Raw genomic sequence first — 20019 nt, 5'->3', positions numbered from 1 at the left:
TATAAATATATGATGAAGCACCCAGATGTGTTTTGCGCAGGCTCCCTTTTCAGAAAAGGTGTCGACAGGATTACATGATAGTTTCTGAATTGTTCTAAAGAAACAAACTACTGGTTGTTTCATGCATATGGAGACAGTTGGTCCTGCAGAAACACAGAATGGTCACAAGTCAATTTAACCTTGAAATGATGGGACCCTAAACCTGTCCTCACCTTATATTTTAAGTTAATTTAATAGCAGAGTTGGTTGCCTCATCACTCAACTGTTCTACTATCATGAACTGGGGCACCTTTATTAAAAAATATTTTTCTTTTTATAGATGCTTCACTTTGTCTGAGCAATTTGCCCTCAGGCAAAGCTCAGCAGGTTCTGTGGTTTATGTTGACAGACAAGATCTAGCTAGCCTTTATGAGTTCACAAAGAGCTCTACCATTTAACTCTGAGTCAGTGTCTGCACACTGAAAACATCCCAATAAACCTTCAATCCAAAAGTCATACTTAAAAGAGTTTTTTTGGCAACATGGAGGGGTAGTTTTGTTAGAACACAACAATTAACTAACTCCAATCAGTTATCGGTGCTATTTGTGACAGTTATTGAATAGACAGACATTTATAGTGAATTGATGCTTGAAAAATTAATCAAAATTGTTTCATGCAACTTTGATATGTGGAAAACACAAAGATTATCTGACTTTATTTAAGCTTTCAAGTTTGTAAATGGCTATTTGCTGCCACCTAGTGGTCATTGGAGCTTATTGCAAGAGAAAAACAAATCTAGTGATGCCATGCAATATATTTTTTATTAAATCTAATAAGTGCCAAGCAATACATAGTGAGGTTTCACTGAGAAAACAAAAAACACAAGAGTCTCAAGTATCTCACTTTACAACCCCCCTCTAACTCTCACTTTAAACTTACTTCTACCCAAATGCCATGTGTTTTTCATCAGCTGGTTAATACGACTTCAGCATTTATCTCTTAACACAAGGAAAGACACAGTGACGCTGGTTTATAGTATCCTCACAAACAAGCACAGGCAGAAAAAAAGCTAATGTTTCTTCTAAAATGTCACTGACACTTCACAGACAACCTGTCAGCTCTCCCTCACGTGTTTAACACTTCATGTTTGTGTTTCACAGTTGACTTAACACGGATCCCTTCAAACATGTCGTTCAACATTTCCTCGGCTGCTGGATGAAGAAAGAACGGGGCGAGTGGTGCTTCTCCACTGCGGGGAGCACCTTGCTGTGCCTCACACTCACTGGTGTCTCTGGAAAGTCATGGCTCAGCTGTGAAGATTACAGGCAAGAGTTTATTATCCACAAAGCCCTGCGGCCCCGAGAGGCATTGTAATGAATCCGGTTTACTCAGTTGGAACAGACTTTTTCCAAAAGGGGGGATGTTTGTTTACCTTATCAAGCGTTCCTGCCAGAAGTACACCAACTTGTTGCATCCTGCTGGAGGTGGCAAGGGACCTGCTGCTGTGAGATCATAGTTTAATCAAATTTAATAATAGACATGGTCAAAGTGATGCCGGACATTCAAAAAAAAAAAAAAAAAAAAAAAAAAAAAAAAAAAAAAAAAAAAAATCACAGGTTGGAGCATTTATTTCTCTCGCTCGGTGTTCACATGCAGAGAAATTAGTTATAATAACCCTTTAAAGACATGCTTTTACAGGAGATATGTTGACATGTCAGAGCAGAAAAAGCACATTAACTTTAGCTTTTTCCAAATTCCTGACACTAGTGTAGTGCCTGATGGTTCATTGGACACTTGAATGGAACTGAGCCATTGTCAATGTTATCAAATCCACCTGTGCTTTTCCTGCCACAACGAGTCAAAATGTCTGCTGTGGAAAAATGTTTTAGATGTCGTAGACCAGTGGTCACCAACTCTGCATATTTTAGGTATCTCCCCACTCTAACACACCTGATTCTAATTATTTAACTCGTTATCAAGCAGCTGAAGCTTGTCAAGGGCTTGATAACGGGTTAATAATAAGAATCAGGTGTGTTAGACTGAGGAGATACGTAAAACATGCAGTAGCTCTCCAGGAGCAGCCATAGTGACCACTGTTGTAGTCTGTGAGCCTACCTCAGTTTATCAGACCTCTTTGTATCCTTCTCTGGAGTCCCATGGGTGCCAGTCTCTTCCAAGCTTTTTTTAGCCACCCGTTTACCACCAGCCTTTACTGTTGACCCAGAGAATAAAACTGTATTAATTTATGTTACCTGGGGAAAAAAAGAATAAAGTAGTATGTACTTGTATTTATGCAGATTTTAAAAGATTACAACATGCAGAGATCCCAAACACTCTGCAAACCTTCTATGAAATAATCACACTGTAAAAGAATTGCAAATAAAGATGCAACAATTAGACAATTAGTCCTTTAACTGATAAGTCGATTGACAAAATTAATCAACTATTTTGATTATTTTTTGGGGGGTGAGGGAGGGGGAGGGAGATCAGTCTTTGGTTTAAATGCTCACAAGTTATAACCACACTAGGACCATACATAGCCTGTTACGCAGGGTCACAAGAGGACTTTGCTATATTTGAAGGGGTCACAAACCACTAACCTAAAACCTTTTGAACATTACAGCATGAAAAGCCCCCATCAAGAAGCAAAATGCAAAAAAAAAAAAAGTAAAATTAAACATGCAAAAGGAGCATATAACAAAAATTGACAAAGTGAAAATAATTAGACTTTTCATGCATGTCTTTTTAGTGGCGCTGCATCATTAATGAGCAAAAGCAAAGACATAAAAGAGAAAGTAGAGTTATCTATAGCGCTCCGTGATGAAGCATCACGCATGCATTAACTTGTATTCAAGCTTCACTAGTGAGAACACAGTGTGACTTTCACCAGAGGCCTGCTTGAAAAGTTAAAAAAAAAACAAAAACAAAAAACGAGCATATGAGTAAATCTGCAAAAAAACAGATTGATGCGATTATCACAGCAATTAGCAAAACGACGATCTGATTTAGCAGCTTTGTGTCAAACTTTTTAAAAAAAAAAGAGGAGATGATTGAGCGTCACGCTTCGCTCGGCTCTCTATCTGGGTCGAGCAGTGAAAACAACAGCGTCCGACTGAATGTAGTAAAATATAAAATAAAAAAATAAAGCAAGCAACTGCAAACAGTGAGAACAAAAGTTTACCTGCCGGACGGTGACCAGCTTTCAGCAGAGGAGCCTCCATCGCTCCGTGTTTGGACAGTTGTTGCACCATGTTGAAAAGTTTCCAGAGGAGAAAAAGCAAAGAAAGCACCAAACTCTTCTCTACGCCCACTCCGTTGTTTTTATGCTCTAACAGAGATGACGTCCTGTGTGGCAACAGGAAGCCCGCAGCCAGAGAAACGCCTCTATGTGAGTGTTTGACTGATGCTCAGTCAGCATTTTACTAATAAAGTGAAACAGGAAACAGCCAAAGATTGATTATCGACCGCCAATTACCTCCGTGCAGTTATCATCTACGTATATAAGTGTTATCATCTCCTCCAGGACTGAGTCTTACTTTAAATGGCGACCAGATCAATATTAAGTTTTAATTATGATACTTAAATGTTCAGTGTTCATTTTGGCTCAGAGACAGTAACACCTGTGCTTTTTCCAGCTGACTAGTCAAAGTTTCTGCTGTGAAATAGGCATTTTTGACGGTAAAGGGTGTAGTTATTGCATGTTTAGAGAAGTGAAAGTGATGCCACTGACATAAACATGTTATTCATTGGTTTTCATATTCTGCTCACCTGCATGCACTCAGGCCTATTTCATGATATTCCCTCCCTGTGCATGTGCTTCGCAGACATGGTCTTGAACTTGTTTTTAAAAGTTTTCACACAAACTGCAGATGTAAAGGTTTATGTAGACTTGGTAGACAACATTATTGACACAAAAGCACCCTTTTTTAAAAGTTAGCTTCTTCTGTTGATCCCAGACACACACAAAAAATGTTTGTGTCCATCTCCACATGCAGGGTGAAAGTTCAGGGTCAGTTACAGATCATTGTTGTGCTTCAGGGCTCCTCAGACGTGCAGTTTATGAAACACAGGTCAGCTGGTTCAGAGCTGGCCTGCCTCTATTCATGTACCTGAGTAAATACAATATAATGAAACATTTTTTCCCCCCACAGGAGGAGAATAAATGCAAGAAAAAAAACTGTTTACAAGAAGTTTGTGCGCATATAAGATGAAGAAGAGAAAAAGAGATGTGAAAAGATGCAATTACACAGTTTAAAAAACAAAACTGACCTTTTATTAGAGCATGGTTGTGTTATGATGCCATCTTTTTTTTCCCACATAATTTCTTCATATTTATATATCTATAGAGTTTTAACATGGCACAAGTTTCTTTTTTAACCAGTGCGGATGAGTGTAAACCAGGTAACATGTTTTTTTTTTTCTATATTTACAATAAAATGAAAGAAATGTACAAGACTCCATGGCATTACACAGCTTCAACATTAAGTACAGATACAATTTGATCCCTCTGTACAATCTAACATCATTAGTTTACTAGTATTTTTTATTTGTTTGTTTGTTTGTTTTTTTTTCTCTTGTTTTACAGATATGAGTTCATGATCCATTTTGGCTTCAGCACATACACATTTCCCCATCTTGACTCTTTATCGCGGACCTTCGCTCACATGACTCACACCTTCACCATGCTATCACAGCTAAGAGTTTCGTAAAGAAAATAAAACTAACATCTAGACAGAGCAGGACGCACGTCTCTCTCACGATAATGTCTGGTTTCGTCTCTCTCAGCAGAACCCCCCCCCTCCCTTCCCTCCCCCTACCCCTACCCATCCCCCCTCCCCCAAGCATGATTTCCATCTTCCTTTTACTGAATAAAAAATAATTTAAAAAAAACATTCCTTGATTTCCTTCTTTGGCACACATTCCATCCTTCCATCTGCTATCGCTCAAGTTGAACTCCCCTCCGTACAAACACATCCACTTTTAAACAAACACACTTATAAAGCCAAGTTCATGAAAACGTTTGTCGGTTCTTGTGTGTTCCCTGGTTCTTCGCTTCTGCTGCGGGGTGAAGACAACATCCCCCCACCCCGCTTACCCCCCTCGTTCAAAGCCCTGGAATGAGAGTCAGGGATGAAAAGAAGGTTGTTAACTGAAACACAGGAGCATTTCCAGACCTATACCCAGGAGTCAGGAGAGCCGGGGTACTGCTCTGCCCTGTAAGAAGGCCTCCGTGTGCTAGCGTAAAAGTCCACGTAGTTGGTGGTGGATTTCAGTCCGTGAGGCTGGGAACTGTAGTCGACTGTGGGCGGGTAGGTGATGACTTCCTCCAAGTAGGGGTCGTCGTAGCCGTGAGGATGCTGCAGGTACATTCTGTATGTATCGTAGTTCCTCCTGCCCGGCTCATCTGTGTAATACATTGGCTGCAAAGGAAAGAGGCAAGAAGGCTGTGATGAACTGGTTTTCACTGGAGTGTGGTAAAGAACCAGCAGTGGCAAATCACTAAAAAAAAGTCCCCCTCCACTCAAAAATGTGTTTTCTTTATTGTAACTTCAGTTGGATGTTTGAGCTTCACTGTGCAGAATGATGTAAGTGCAGAGTTTGACACCAGAAGGATGTTTTCAACTTCATCTGCTGAAGGGGGAAAGTTTCTCTGTGCTCACTGAAAATCTGAGTTTAAGACCAACGAGCAGGATTTGTGACATCACAATTAGTTTATAGCCATCGTGGTTCAATATGCAACTTATACAAATGTGATGTGAAAATCTGAAACTGCCAGTGCACAAACACTGAGAATACAGTGAAGTAGGAGACATCTTGTGTCCAGCAGTTCAACTTTTTTTTTTTTTCCAATGAGGGAGAAGAATTTTTAAGAATTTCTAACAAGGTAATTGAACATTTTTTGTGGAAAAACCATATTGGCCAGAAATGATTAAAGCATAATATTATTTATGTCTTAAAACTTGCCTGGAGAGGGTTTCAGGGGGAAATGTCATGTTTTACTTCATTGCTTTTATTTTACAGGTTTATTTTTACTCTGTAGTCTTCATCTAAAACATATGGATGATGTTACATGACTGTATATAAAGTGGTTAAAATCAGCTCCACCTCTACCAACCATCACATTAAAATGCTGCTTACACACAGATGCATCATCAGTGTTAATGATCCAGTCATTTCATACACTGTATAATATTTTCTTCATAACAAATACTTAAAAGTACATTTTGCTGATAATACAGCGAATGCAGGAATTTTAGTTATAATGGAGTGTTCTTCTATTGTGGTTTTGCTACTTTTAGTATAGTTTGACATTTCGGGAAATAGGCTTATTCACTTTATTTCCAGATGAGAAACTTGATACCATCCTCATGTCTGGATGATAAATGTGAAGTTACAACCAGCAGCCAGTTAGCTTAGCATTATAACTGCCTCTCTCTCCAGGTAACGAATCCACCTCTAAAGCTCACTAATTAACATGTTATATCTTGAATGTTTAATCCAAAAACCGAAGTGTAAAAATGACAATTATATGGGTTATATGTGAGACTATTTCTTGGATCAGGTGCATTCACTTCCTGCAGTCTCCGCCGGTTGCCAGGAAACTTCATGGTAACGATATCGATCGCATCTAATTCTCAGAATAGAAAGAAAATAAAAGTATTTCCCAAAATGTCAAACTATTCCTTTTAGAGGTGGATATGAATACCTCTTTCATCACTGTCAGAAACACAAAAAAAAACAACATGAAAAATACCTCAAACCAATCTTCCACTTGATGGTAATAAAATGTATCAACAAATACGAACATCTCAGCAGTTTCAGCAAAATGCACTTTTGTCTGGAGATTTTTCAGCCACATTAATCAATCACCTTCCAGCCCACACATCTCTCGCCACTAATGCGACAGAAAACTGCTTCAAGGTAAATGGTAGAAATGGGGTAATGACTGTCTTCACACATTAACTGGTCTAAATGTGATGGGACGAAGGCCACAAGAGAACCCTCTGATCTCCTCCCTCCTTCTCGCTGTGTCTGTTATCTGAATGGGCACGCATGGACGTGTCCCACAGTGACAGGTGCCTGAGACGCACCCAGACCATCCCAATCCTAGCAGTCACATTCACTCTCGCTCAGACAATAGCTGATGTGCTGGGTCGTTCCCAGCATCGCCTTTTATCCACCGTGGAATACGTGTCAGTCTCTTTGTATTAGTCAAGTGAGGTGGAAGAGCTGGTCGTCCTCGCCAGGTGGATACAGAACAGCGGAGAGGGCTCTCAACCAAACGCCTTGTACCAATACTATCAAACACTTCCTGGAAGAAAGCATTGATTTCCAAGGATGGGTTCACACCTACAGTTTCTTTTCTTGGTCTGAGTAATGGTGCCGAGTAGGCCTGAAACAATTAGTCAAGCAATGGACTTGTCGATAGTCACAAATGTGATTATTGAAAAATGTGATGATTTATTAAAATAACGTTTGAAATGATTATTTAAGTCATTTATCAAACAAAAATGATAAATATTCTCATTTCAAATGTGAGAATTTGCTGCTTTTCTTTCTTTGAATCATTTTAAATGAATATATTTGGGTTTTAGAGTCTTGTTAAGACAAAACAAGTTATATGAAGACATCACCTTGAGTTGCGGAGAATTTTGAGAGTGATATTTTACTTACATTAATGACAATAATTGTTAATTACAGTGCTGGACCCAGACTTTTTTGGTTCTGATCCACCTAAACCTCCAAAAACATTTAAATACTGAAACACTGATTTGTTTCTGACTTGGAATATGCAAAGATGTTGGATCTTTATACCAACACCTGAGTGAAGCACAGTAATCATACCTACATAATAACATTAAAAACTGCACACTTATGTCACCCTGTGTGCTTCGCCTCAATGCTACATGCCCTGAATATGTGTTTTTGTTGTAATGTAATTCTTGTTGTTATGTCATTTTGGGGTGTGTCGTGAGTCACTGGAAGTTCTAAACTACTACAACGTTGTGTGCATATAAATAATTGTATGAACAGACCAAAAGTAAACAGGAAATACTGATTTTATTTGTATTGTTAAAATGCCCTGAATGGCTACCACAGCAGGGTTGAGTCAGAGCAGACAAACCTGCAGAGCCTGTTAAGTAGCACTGAACATTTATGCAGAATGATGATATTTACCTGTGTTCTTCTGGGCTCTTCTCTTGTAGGTGATGAGTAGTAATATGGAGAAGGCTTTCCAGACCCTGGAAAAAAAAAAGAGTAAAAAATAAAAAGACTTGAATGCAAATACACTTTATTTCATATCAGTGAAAAAGTCTGCACATCCCCATAGGGCAGATGTCTGTATTTAGATAGAGTAGGATCAAGAAGTGCTATGCTGTGCTGGGGTGAGAAATAACACCAAATAATAGCATTGGCCACTGCTGTTCTGTTGTTTACATAGCCCATGGGATGGGTATTTTTGTTGGCACTTTATCCAACCGGTGGAATCCAGAAACTCAATTTCCACTTCGCTATGTAGTGCATGGAACTGTTGAGGCTGCGGCTCATTTTGTTTACTCTGCCCTCCCTACTCTCCTGCCAACCGGCGTAGGCTGGCGAGAGTGCTCGTCTGGCTGTAGTATGTCTGGGTACCCACTCACTGCCCCCTGTCTGCATGCTGTGACTTGGGCCCACTACACAATGGTGCCATTGTAGTGTCCAGCACTGGCTACCCGGGTCCACTTTACTGCTGTGTAGGCCATCTCCATCACAAAACAGCTCTGAAGAGCTCTACACTAAACTGACAGACTGTCTGTCTCGGAGCTGGCAGGCTATGGTGGCGTTGATAAGAGAGGACTGTCTTGGCAGGGAGAGGAGACTGACCATGGAATCTGCTTGGAGCATTTTGAGGGATAAAACAGATAATTCACTACACAGAGACGGCCAGAGGGTAGCATGTGATTACGGTCTGGTGCAGGAAGTGGATATGATTTCAATTAAGATTTTAAAGAGCAGTGTTATGCAACTTTCAATGGCTTTCAGATGTGTGCGTTTTTTCAGTACCTGTATACTGGTTTTTATGAATACTGTTGTCCCCTTGGTAATTATAAAATTGCATAGTTGACTGTGCTCTCTGATAATCTCTGATAGTGTCTCTATGCTCTTTGATTCCCAGCATTGCAGGAGACGACGTGGCACTGGCAGCTGCGAAGAGACAAAAAAAACACATTTTAACATTAAATTCCAGAGGTTTTCCTGTTTCATCTGCAGCGGCTATTTTCATGCATTGAGGTCAGCAGCTAACTGAACCCACCAGGATGGTTGACTGGGGACACCCGAATGGTGCTGGTGGGGAGGGTGGGCTGGGACTTGAACCTGTCCCGTTCAAGTGTTGACACCGGAGTGAGGAAATGGTTCTGGTTCCATCCATCCTGTAAGGAAGCACAGAGAGATCTGTGGTACTTTTTTATATTTGGTCACATGGGGAATGTTTGAAAAATTCCTGTGTTGCATCACGTGGGCTGTGTGGTCCACAGTAAGACCAGATTTTTGAAAAGGCACAATTTCTTTAAAGGGGAACTCCAGTGATTTTACACATCAAAGTCTGTTTACATGTTTTGTGAAAAAAAAAGTTATATAAAGTCAAATTGGTGAAGTAGTCGTTTAAACTTCAGAATCTTTGGTATTTGTATGAAATATCTTTCTTTTCAGTTAAAATGCAAACATGTTACACACATGTTCTACTATTACTTACATTAACAAGTGTGATATAGTGTTTTTTCCTTACAGTTATAGACTCAAAATGTTTCATAAATGTTTTGCCTGTTTTATGTTTCTCTACATTTCATGTGCATAGCAGATTGAAATGCAACTTTTAATGTGATTAGGCCTGATTTATGTCAATCTAACCAATAATGTCATTAACATGTCACTGAATGTAAGTTAGAGTTACATAATTAAATTCCTGCAATCCTGTGGTTAAAATCAAATTCCATTTATGGTGAGAAAAGAGTGATGTATTCCAGGGAAGTAATAACTTTAAAATCACACCAAGTCAAGCCTTCAAGCCTAAACATGCCCGTACCTTCTTATAGATGGTGCGCAGATCCCGATACTGCCACAGTGTATTCAGCACCTGAGCCGCTGCCTTAACCACCTTCATAGAGTACCTGGAAAACAAACAAACACATAAACATGTCTTTCTTAAGTATTCCTGAATCACTTTAACCTTTTAAATCACATTGGAAGTATTACAGGACAGTATGATTGAAGGGAGAGTGTGTTTTGACCTGGAACAAAACTGAATATATAGCAGGCTAGAAATAGCCGTTTTTCCATCATTCCACCGGGATCTGTAACCTCAACGCACACAAAAAACCACCTTCCCTGTGGCTATAGCTTCTCCTTCTCCGAGCATTTAAATATTTGTGTTTGTGTGTGTGCGTGTGTGTGTGTTTGTGTAAAACTCCCACCATCCAATGTCCAGAACACTCTGTGCGAGCTGGCCACCAGCCACATACGTCTGATGACCGTTCTAGCAGTTTGTTTGAGCATGTGCACATGTTCGGGGGTCAGGTTTGTATCAACGTGAACTCGACACCCTCACTTAAAAGCATTGGGACAAATAAGTGTTGCTGTAGCACACCTGTCTCCTCTGCCTTTGGTGATGTTGACCAGCTTCTCGATGCCGCCCGTGTCAGCCAAGGCCTTAGCGTTCTCCATGTTTTTGCTGGTGACCTCGTGCAGGGTGCAACAGATGGCTGCCACGGTCTCGTCTGACAGCAGGGTGGTGTTTCCCCCAGGGAGACGGTTGACCAGGTCCCTCATCGCGTACTTCCCTGAGAGGGAGGAGGGAAAGTGAGACATGCAGCTAATACATTATGACATACAGCAGGTTTGTGGGTAGAGAGAAGCGTATGCACAGAAAGAGGAGGGGGAAGTTGCCACACATACTACATTTTTTCATATGTTACATAATGTATAAGTGGATGCCTGCCACAGTGACCTAAACTACATTATGTGCTTCATCCTAAATGATATTTTTTTGCTCGATACTGCATCGAGGTAGGCAGTTTTCCTAAATGACATTGCCTTATCATCACAAGGGCACCTGCGAGTGCACATCCAGGTGTAAAAAAAAAGAAAAAAAGAAAAAAGGATTGTTTCCCCTATCTCCCTTTCTGCAGAGCTACCCAGCTGCAGGACCTGGATACATGCAGTAAAAAGCCATATACACACACATTCAAAAGCACCTTAAACCAACACTGCAACACCTTCCCCCTCTGCCTATAGATGTCACCCCTGCCTTGCTGGAACTGTAACTCCTCATTAATTCCACATAGAGAGCACATAAAAACTTGTTTTTCATTAAATGAGACAGTTTGACGGCGTAGAAAGGGCTGAGGTGTGATGAAATGAAAAATAATAACCGGTAGTTAACCGGTAGTGGTTAAAAAATGCATTGGGTTTTGTTTCTGCACTCAATTAAAATAACTTATTTTAAAGGATTTCACAATGTTCATGTTGTCAGAAGGGATATTATGCAAAGCATGAAACTGTTAAATATGTATATTATCATACTGTGAAATGTCCACAACACTATATGTCTTGCACTGTCCATTGTGTATCAGTGTAATACCTCTCTCACATCAATATATCTCTGTGTATCCATGTATCATGTTACTCAGCCCAACAGAAACATCACAATCTGAAAAGTTTCACAGTGTGACTCCTGACCTATGAGCTCCTTGTTCCTGACATCCAGTGCCATGTTTCTCAGCGCCGTGGCAACTGAACACACCACTCTGTCATTATCCATCCGCAGCAGCTCCACTAGGATGGGCAGTCCTTTCTCCTTACGCACCGCTGCACGGATGTATGCTGCAAACTGTCCACAAACACACAGAAAAACACATTAAAACTTCAAAAAGGTTCTAGACGCCACGCGGGAGAATGGATGGTCTTCAGATACACATTTTAGTAAGTGTGTGTGTATGCCAAGTGTAAACCAGACATCAGTCTGACTGACACAGAGCAGGTGAGCTGTTAAATCCTTTTTAACCACTTGAATAAATGCTTTGTCTCCTAGGATATCACATGTAACAGTTTATATAAAGACAAAAGAGAAAGTGGTTTTGTGTGTGTGTGTGAATGGATGTGCAGATATCCATACTGTACCTTCCAGTTACCAGCTGACAGGTTCTGAAGAGACCCAGCGGCGCCCTCCAGAGTGGCAGGATTTGAGCTCTCTGCCAGCAGTGTCAAGTAAGGTTTAACCACTGCAGGGTGCCACAGCATCTCGGCCCCCTTGGGAGACTTGGAGAAGCCAGGGATGGGTCCCACTCCGTCCCACTGAACAAACAATCAATGAGTTTAGTCAGACTGTAACAAACCCTTTTTGTTGGAACTTTTCAGAGAGAGTTTTTTTTAATGTGGTTTGTACAAGTTGCCAAAAATATTTTCATTCCATTAATATTGAAATTCCATTTAAGTTGAAAATAACTACTTAATGAGTTTGAACAAATTCAACTGGCTTGCTGATTAAACCGCTGCTCTGATCTTCTATTAAAACACACTCACTATGTCTTCTTGCAAGCCCTTTTTTTTCTTCTTTTTCTTCCTGCCCCAGCAGCTGGAATCCACCTCTTTACTGGGCGACTCGCTGCCCAGTAAGCCGTCGAGCTCCTGCCCCCCCACCAGTCGGGACGGCGGCAACTCCAGCTCCAGACGATATGACAGGTTCCTCAGAGTGCAAATACAGTTCTCCACAATCTGATGGCAGGCAGAATGAGACAGGGGCTTGGTTGGGTGGTTATAGCGGCAGCTTTCTAAATCACCATGACAAAAGCTACAATACAATAAACTCTGTGCGGCACGCTACAGTATCTACAGCCAATGTGTGGTACACACAGGCCTGCTTTTTTGCTGTGTTACAAATCAATTTGATATGGAACCCAAGGGTCTCCTGTTGAAAAGAATATTTAGACCAAAGCAAATGGATTTAATTCCACGCTGTTTGAGTTCTGTGCAGACTTTGCTTCACAGAATGTCAATGAGCACATATTTTTGATAAAATTAAAGGACCCAGTTCCCAGGGGATGCAGTCTCTACATTACACATGAGCCACTTGACTTTCTATGTTGTTATACAGTGCGTAGATGCATGTCAGGGAGATCTGATTTAATTTATACTGTTACCACAGAAAGATGTTAAGAGACAAATTACAGGCCTGTGGAGGGAAGCTGAATCTTATATTTCATTTTATAAAAAAAAAAAAAAAAAAGCAAGACCCTCCCCAGCTCGCCATATTTTTGTTGTGACGTGGATAAGAATGCAATTCCCCCAACATCTCAAAATAATATATGTATTGCAAACACATTTAATAAACAGTCTATGGGCAAACATAACAAAATGGTTAAAAAAAAATCCAGCGGCTCTTATTTTGAATAGCTGCTAAATAAACAGCCACCAAATGAGCAAACTGGGAACAGGCAGCTGCTCTGGTTTTTTGTGTACAGCCGATTTCGTTTTAGAGACAAGGTGAGGTGTATAATCAACGTTGGGTTTACTGTGGAGGAACAGATAATGAAGTGTGTGTTTAGTTCTCCTTGACTGAGGAAAACACACATGCGTCAATTACCTGCACATTAACGTCGCAAAACTGTAAACAACAACAGTCAGCATGTTTGATTTAAAATCACTCATTACAGAGCGAGTTGGCAACATGTGAGGCTGAACTTATATTACGGGCGCATTTAACTTTACTGTAGATGTGTTTTCTGCTGTGCCGCAGTATAAGGTGAAGGCGCTGCAGGCGAGTGAAAAACGACATGCTCTGGGGAGAGATAACATTCATTCACTATTAAATACAATGATTCACATCTATTCTGTTTCACAAACCTGATTTTTTTTTTTACAATAAATCTCAACAGGGTGAAAAAAATAAACTATAAATCTGGGATGACAACATATAACCTTCCCCCTTCTTATAATAATGGTACAGTCCCTAATATACTGTATTCTGGGTCAGTGAGCTGGTCTATTGGAATTTGAATGTCAACCATTGTGCATTATGGGTTGTGCTTCAGGTGACGAGGCATATGAAATAGTTGCTGCTGGCTGCTGGTAGGGTCAGTTAGACACAGGCAATAAAATGATTCAAGCAGAGTGAGTAGGATTTCCCCCAGAGCCTCTTATCATGTGGCAGCATGTTTTCCTCTTGGTTAAGTAGTTGTGTTTATGTGTGCGTGTGTGTGTGTGTGTATGTATGTGTGTGTGTGTGTGCCTTTGTCCATACCTTGCTGTCGAAGTCAGAAGTGTTTACACAAGCTTTGATGACATAGAGTAGTGAATCAACCAGACCCTCACAAGTGCGCATCTGTTTTCTGGCCTCCTCTCCAGCTGAACTCAGGTTCCTTAAAAAGCACACACACACACACACACACACACACACACACACACACACACACACACACACACACAAATTAGGCCTTTGATTTGGGGCTTTGCTCAACAAACAAATGAGCATATGCAAATACACAAAATGACAGCTGTGTGTGTGTGTGTTCCACTTGGATGTGTAATGTGGGTTTTACCATCCCCATACACCATCCATAATGTATGAAGTGTGTGTGTGTGTGTGTGTGTGTGTGTGTGTGTGTGTGTGTGTGGTCTGACTGAAATCATTATGGCACTTTGCTGAGTAAATAAGGAACTAACCAAGTGTGCTCACAAGCACACAAGCTCATACACACACACACACACACAGTTCAACTGGTTGTCAACAATTAAAGGTTGAGCCCCACATGCAGCACAATGTCTTCAAAGGAAGACGCCCCAGGAGGGAAGATGGAAATATTACATCATTTTTGAGTGCAATAGTCTATGAAATGAGGATGGCTTTGAAACAGATGTCAAAATTGAAGCTATTTGACTAAAACATGACTATTTAATATTAAATATTAGTATATTAAACCCCTGTATGACTAAAATACACACATCATATGTGCATATGTGACACCTCGTTGGTCTCTAAAAACAACTTGCAGCAGGTTTATTGTTTTAATGTTTGGGTTTGGTCAACATAGTTATTTTCAGAGAAGCCAGAGTATGAGCTCATTCCACACTAGATGCAATAGCGTCCGTTTTACACTGTGGGGTGCTAGCGCCAAATGTGTGCATCAGGTGGTTACCTCAGACAACCTGTGGTGTTCCTCAGCACCAGCGACGAGTGGAACTTCAGCTTGTGGTCGTCATCGAAGGTGGAGCTGCTCCATCCAGAGTGAGGGATGATCACAGTGTTGGTCAGAGTCGTTAAGGCGTCCCGGATGATTGTCATCTTGACGGCGTCACATGACGACAGGTTCCACAGCACCCCTGTGAAGACACCGGCGCGCCAACACAGCCATTAACAAACAAGGCACGCAAGCCTCCAGTTATGTCACTTGTCATGTGCAGTTAGGGTAACCCAACAAGGATACTAACAACAGCCTGGGCTTTTAATAGCTCAGTGTGTGTGGATGTGTCCGCGAACAAACAAACACACACACACACACATTTAGCCAAGAGGAAAACATGCTGCCACACGATAAGAGGCTCACACACACACATAGAGAGAGAGAGAGAGAGAGAGAGAGAGAGAGCACAAGTGAAAATACCCCACTTCACACACAAAACCACGGCTCTAGCATGAAGGCATCAGATATTCACATCAAATTTCCTCTCAGCAGAATATCCTTAGGGTGAAGATTATTTGCCTGAAATGAAAAAAAAAAGGAGGACGGGGCGGGGAACCATATGGCATTGGCTCAATCATATGAAATGAAATATAAATAATGTACAGTCTCCAGAAATTATGCTATCATTTCACTCAATTCAAAATATACTTTTGGTAACCACTGATAATCATGCACAGTCCTAGCAGCCTTTGATGCTGCATCTGTCAAGGATTAGCCAGTATGTAGCATGTTCTTCTAATTAGATGGCTCTTGCTGCTAGGCTTATACTAAAGGCACAGGCTGACTCCTGCAGGGCACCACTAACCTTGGAGGAGGCTAACACCGCGTGAGCTGCAATCTACTGTAAAGACGCAGGGCTACACGCACGGCTAATGCACGAGAACGTTGCCACAACAAAACTGCAACATACAAATACAGTACGCGCACGTGTGTGTGTGTTAGTGGGTCTGAATGTTATTGCTTCAAGACTACATGATGCATGTTTGTACCCTGTTTTTGCTCTACAAGTCACTAACCTTGGTTTTGTAAATACAGAACACAGTACACAACCAGCAGACTAGGGCAAGTCATTATACTGAACTCTGTGTTTGTATCTGTGACTCGTAAACAAGGACACCTCACTGACAGAGGTAAAAAAATATATAATAACGAGCTTTCCTGACTTCTACTTTCTCAACCTCAATGTATATGTCCTCTCAACATGCTGACCCCCCCTCTCTTTTTAACTGAACCAGTGGAGATGATAATAGTGTATCATATGGCCGCAGGAGCCCCATTCAGAAACACCGCTTGCAAGCTATAAGCTATACAGACAGATATGTGCCTCTTCTAGTCAGTTCACTTACTGTTATCTTTATTAATATTACATCAGTGCTTCAAAACCCATTAAAATCCTTAAATATCATTTCATTATTTATTTCATAATTATTAATATCAAAACAAAGCTGAGAGTCAAATGATACTTGGCTCTCCAAAGTTAAAATGCAGCATGTGTTTCTTATCTGAGCTTGCCAGCAGTGTGTGTGTGGGGCCGCATGCTGAAGCCGTAGCATCAGGTGGGCTATAACATCTCTGATATACTCAGGCAGTGGGATACATTTCAATCAAATGCATCTGACCGGTGATTGAGAGCTGCTCCTCGCTCTGTGTTTGCCTTTCTCACGGGACACTCAGACACACAACGACTGCCCCTGAAATAGCACCACTAATGTGCTGATAACACATAAATTCTCACGCCTGTTGACCAGCTTTCCTGGTCCTTTTAATTTCACAATCCACTCCCCCTACCTACACGTTCCTCCACGCCCACTTAAATGTCAATTTGTAGGAATGAACATTCTCTGCAGGATTTCAGACTTGTCCTGTGGAGGAGGCGGCATGCCGGAGAAATCAACAGGCAAATTCACCGAGGTATGACTGACAACGCTGTCAGTGGTGCAACACCAGCAGCAATAGCCATACATCATATTTGACAGTCAGATAGAGCAGATATATGTGTGTGTGTGTGTGTGTGTGTAAACAGAGTTCTAAACCTTGTTCTCTGCTCAGTGGCATGATTTCAGGTGCCTTGACCTGGCTTGGAAACACTGACCCAAGTTAAACAATGTTATACCGCCAAGGCCAATAGTCTAATCAGATTTAGACTCAGGTGCAATAGAGAGATGGTGAAAAAGAAAAGATGAAGCTAGGATGTCTGTAACAGCTGCTGAACCATTGATCCAAGAACTGAATACTGGATGGATATTTCTTTTGGCTTGAGGTAGCTTGGCTGTAGCAGATTCTGGGGCTTTCACGCAAAACAGAGAGGCTGAATGTCAAAAGATCAGTGATCAGGCACTAACTGGCCAGAAGGGAATGAATTTGTATGACATAGTAGTCTGAGGTCCCCGATACACCTAGCCAGTAGTCAGTTAGGCAGCACCACTGAGCCCTCACTGACCGTTGCCCACTGTGTCTGCATTGTGTCTGGAACAGTTGACCCTTATCAGCAACCATTCAACAGATTTTTCATGCAGAAAATCAATAATATCATCCGTTCAGTGCAATTTATCCTTGTTTGTCGTCTTCATCTTTGCTTTTCTTCTGCCACAAGCAAAACAGCGGGCTGACAATGCCGGTGTAAAGTAAAGCAAGGCAAAGCAAAGCAAAACCTGGCAAGTGCCAGCAGCAACTTTTTATCAGATATATTCTTAATTTATATTATGAGCATATAAACAGGCTGCTAAAACAGACTCACACTGGCACCAAACTGGTAGGTTGAATTACAAATACGCAACACTTATCCTCGAGCGTTCAGAATATAGTGAGTGTCTCGTTTGAACTTGAGTGTTAATACTGTGTTTGGTGGTGCTAGGTCATTGAAGTCAGGTGCGTTTGTCGGGGCCCTATGTTAATTATGTTGCAGCAAATTTGAAGAAAATATAGTGAACTTGTGTATTTACAGTGATCCAGATACCAACTAGGTCTCTGGATTCAGTCCAATAACTCATAGACAGATTGATAACTTGTTCCAATCTGTCTAATCTCCTATATCCTACAACCACAAACCTCACTAATTTACATTAAGTTTTTTGTTTAACGGTGCATTTTTTACTTTTGATGACTAAACGCATCTCTGAAGCCTCTCTTCTTAAGGTGCACAGAGATTAAATTAATCTTGGGAAAAAAGTGAATGACAATCTTTGTCTCTTAAACCATGATATCAGCAGGTGCAGTACCTGGGTGGGCATTTACCTCAATCAATGAAAAGCTGCTGATCATTCAAAAACTGTCCAGTTTATTAACCTATCAATTTTTGGGAGCTGAACTGGAAACCTGTCAATGCTGCATCGACTAAACCTCACACAGGCAGCTTGGTATGTACTTTTGAGGTTAGTGGGTGTTTCTCATTTCTCAGTCGAAGTCAGTGTATAGCTGCTCACGGCTAGAAGTGTATTTATTTTTGGATCAAATTAAGTTTCTCATTTTTCATTTGATCAAAAGTCCTCTCCGTTCTTTGTTCTCAAACAAAAACACAGCGATCGATGCCAACATTTGGCAACTGGGCGCATGTGTGTTGATGCTATTCCGTTAATCTTTGTCTGAATTGGAAGTCGTTTAATGTCTTTTGCAAAATAGTGTGACAAAAGGGGAAAAAAGACAGTTATATAGATAGAGTTTCACATATTTCACATTCTCCAGTTTCCAAAAGACTATATTTTTAAACTTTATACATTTTTATACTAATAAAGAGCAGGACTGGAGCAAAAAAATAGAAAACATAATGACAAGATGGTGCTAAAATATGTAATCTTCATTCAGCACTTATAATTTATATTACACTGAGTTGTATTCTTTATGTCTGCAGGTTTAGAGTTGTATGCCATTTTAGTCAATAGTTTCTACTCCACTCTCACTCACTGCAGCTCATCCACCCCAGACAACAAAGGCTATAATATGACTGCAGTGAAGTTACTAGTGATAATAATGCGGGAGGAAGACTATGATTATATGCAATTAGAGACACAGGGTTTGTATGCTTATCACCTAAACAATCAAGATATAGAGAATAGATTTTTTTGCAGCGAGTGTGTGTCAACAGTTGAGTCTTTACATTAAACACATATTTTTCTGTAAGAACAAATGATTATCTATGAAAACACTCAGCTATGTGAGAGCAAAACACACACTCAAAACTCAAACAATGAAATTGTGATTAAGTATGTAGTTGAGTTTGCCAAAGTAAAGCCTAGATAAGAGAAGTGATGCAATATCTAACAAAGGGTAACAAAACATTGTTTTTGCGCGTGTATGTGTGTGCATGTACGAGCCAGATTCAGGTATCACGGCCATTACGGCTAATGACAGCGCTGTGAGGCTTGGCCTTTTGATAGAAGGGGCTGTTTGAGGAAAGAGCTATAACCACAACAACTGCTGGGAGACGAGGCAGGTAAAAAGGGGCTGAGGTTGCGTTCTGTGTCCCCACAACATGACCCCTGACCTGCTGGGGGCGGGGGTGGCCTGTTCTTGCAGCTAGACCTAATGAAGCAAAGCCGACACCTGGACCTCCCAGGGGAGTCGAGAAGGAGCCACCGGCACAGTGGGAACCCCGAAGCGTCTCTAGCTAACTACCTTTGAATGACTCAAATTATTGTACGATTCAAATTATAAATGTTGCCCAAAGAATGCTTTACAAGTAGAGGGGAGCTGTCGGTGAAGTACTAGCCAATGATTTCTGTCTGCTCCACTTAGAGCTTTGGTGTAGGATGCCCTTGTCATCTAGCTGAAAGCTCTTTATGTGGATTGTTCTCATCAGCCGTAATTAACCAGAGGTGATGCAGCA

General features: G+C 40.9%; 2 protein-coding genes across 7 annotated transcripts in view; both read right to left on the bottom strand.

The window, feature by feature from the left end:
- Positions 1–953: 953 nt before the first annotated feature.
- On the bottom strand, positions 954–3319 carry dap1b (death associated protein 1b). 2 transcript variants are annotated; one of them, XM_067603450.1, is made up of 4 exons: positions 3161–3319; positions 2095–2191; positions 1412–1481; positions 954–1289 (listed from the first exon to the last, which is right to left on the bottom strand). In XM_067603450.1, exons 1-4 carry the CDS (start codon positions 3228–3230, stop codon positions 1173–1175), a joined length of 354 nt encoding a protein of 117 aa, XP_067459551.1. In that variant the 5' UTR covers positions 3231–3319; the 3' UTR covers positions 954–1172. The 2 variants fall into 2 exon arrangements, with proteins under 2 accessions (XP_067459551.1, XP_067459552.1); XM_067603451.1 differs by having other exon boundaries at positions 1412–1478.
- A 1495-nt stretch (positions 3320–4814) lies between these two features.
- LOC137192614 (plakophilin-4-like) overlaps positions 4815–20019 on the bottom strand; it is an 83679-nt gene continuing 68474 nt past the window's right edge. For all 5 annotated transcript variants that reach the window (XM_067603442.1, XM_067603443.1, XM_067603440.1 and 2 more), the window contains 11 exons: positions 15153–15336; positions 14258–14375; positions 12541–12732; positions 12139–12312; positions 11698–11848; positions 10607–10799; positions 10046–10130; positions 9275–9392; positions 9025–9165; positions 8158–8222; positions 4815–5399 (listed from right to left, as the gene is read on the bottom strand). In XM_067603442.1, the coding sequence (XP_067459543.1) occupies positions 5154–5399; positions 8158–8222; positions 9025–9165; positions 9275–9392; positions 10046–10130; positions 10607–10799; positions 11698–11848; positions 12139–12312; positions 12541–12732; positions 14258–14375; positions 15153–15336 (1667 nt within the window). In that variant the 3' untranslated portion in view covers positions 4815–5153. The remainder of the gene's footprint in view (positions 5400–8157; positions 8223–9024; positions 9166–9274; positions 9393–10045; positions 10131–10606; positions 10800–11697; positions 11849–12138; positions 12313–12540; positions 12733–14257; positions 14376–15152; positions 15337–20019) is intronic.

Source organism: Thunnus thynnus, chromosome 11, assembly GCF_963924715.1.
Source record: "Thunnus thynnus chromosome 11, fThuThy2.1, whole genome shotgun sequence".
NCBI classification, from domain to species: domain Eukaryota; kingdom Metazoa; phylum Chordata; class Actinopteri; order Scombriformes; family Scombridae; genus Thunnus; species Thunnus thynnus.
The sequence above is the reverse complement of the archived record's forward strand: the minus strand, read 5'-3'. Positions and strand labels throughout refer to the sequence as shown.

Bases quoted from the DNA above. Each gene is read 5' to 3' on its own strand.
- dap1b (XM_067603450.1), bottom strand. From the start codon at position 3,230: ATGGTGCAACAACTGTCCAAACACGGAGCGATGGAGGCTCCTCTGCTG. The intron at 2,192-3,160 runs GTAAACTTTTGT...CTGGGTCAACAG, and splicing joins AGCTGGTCACCGTCCGGCAG to TAAAGGCTGGTGGTAAACGG. The intron at 1,290-1,411 runs GTAAACAAACAT...TAATCTTCACAG, and splicing joins TGGCAGGAACGCTTGATAAG to CTGAGCCATGACTTTCCAGA.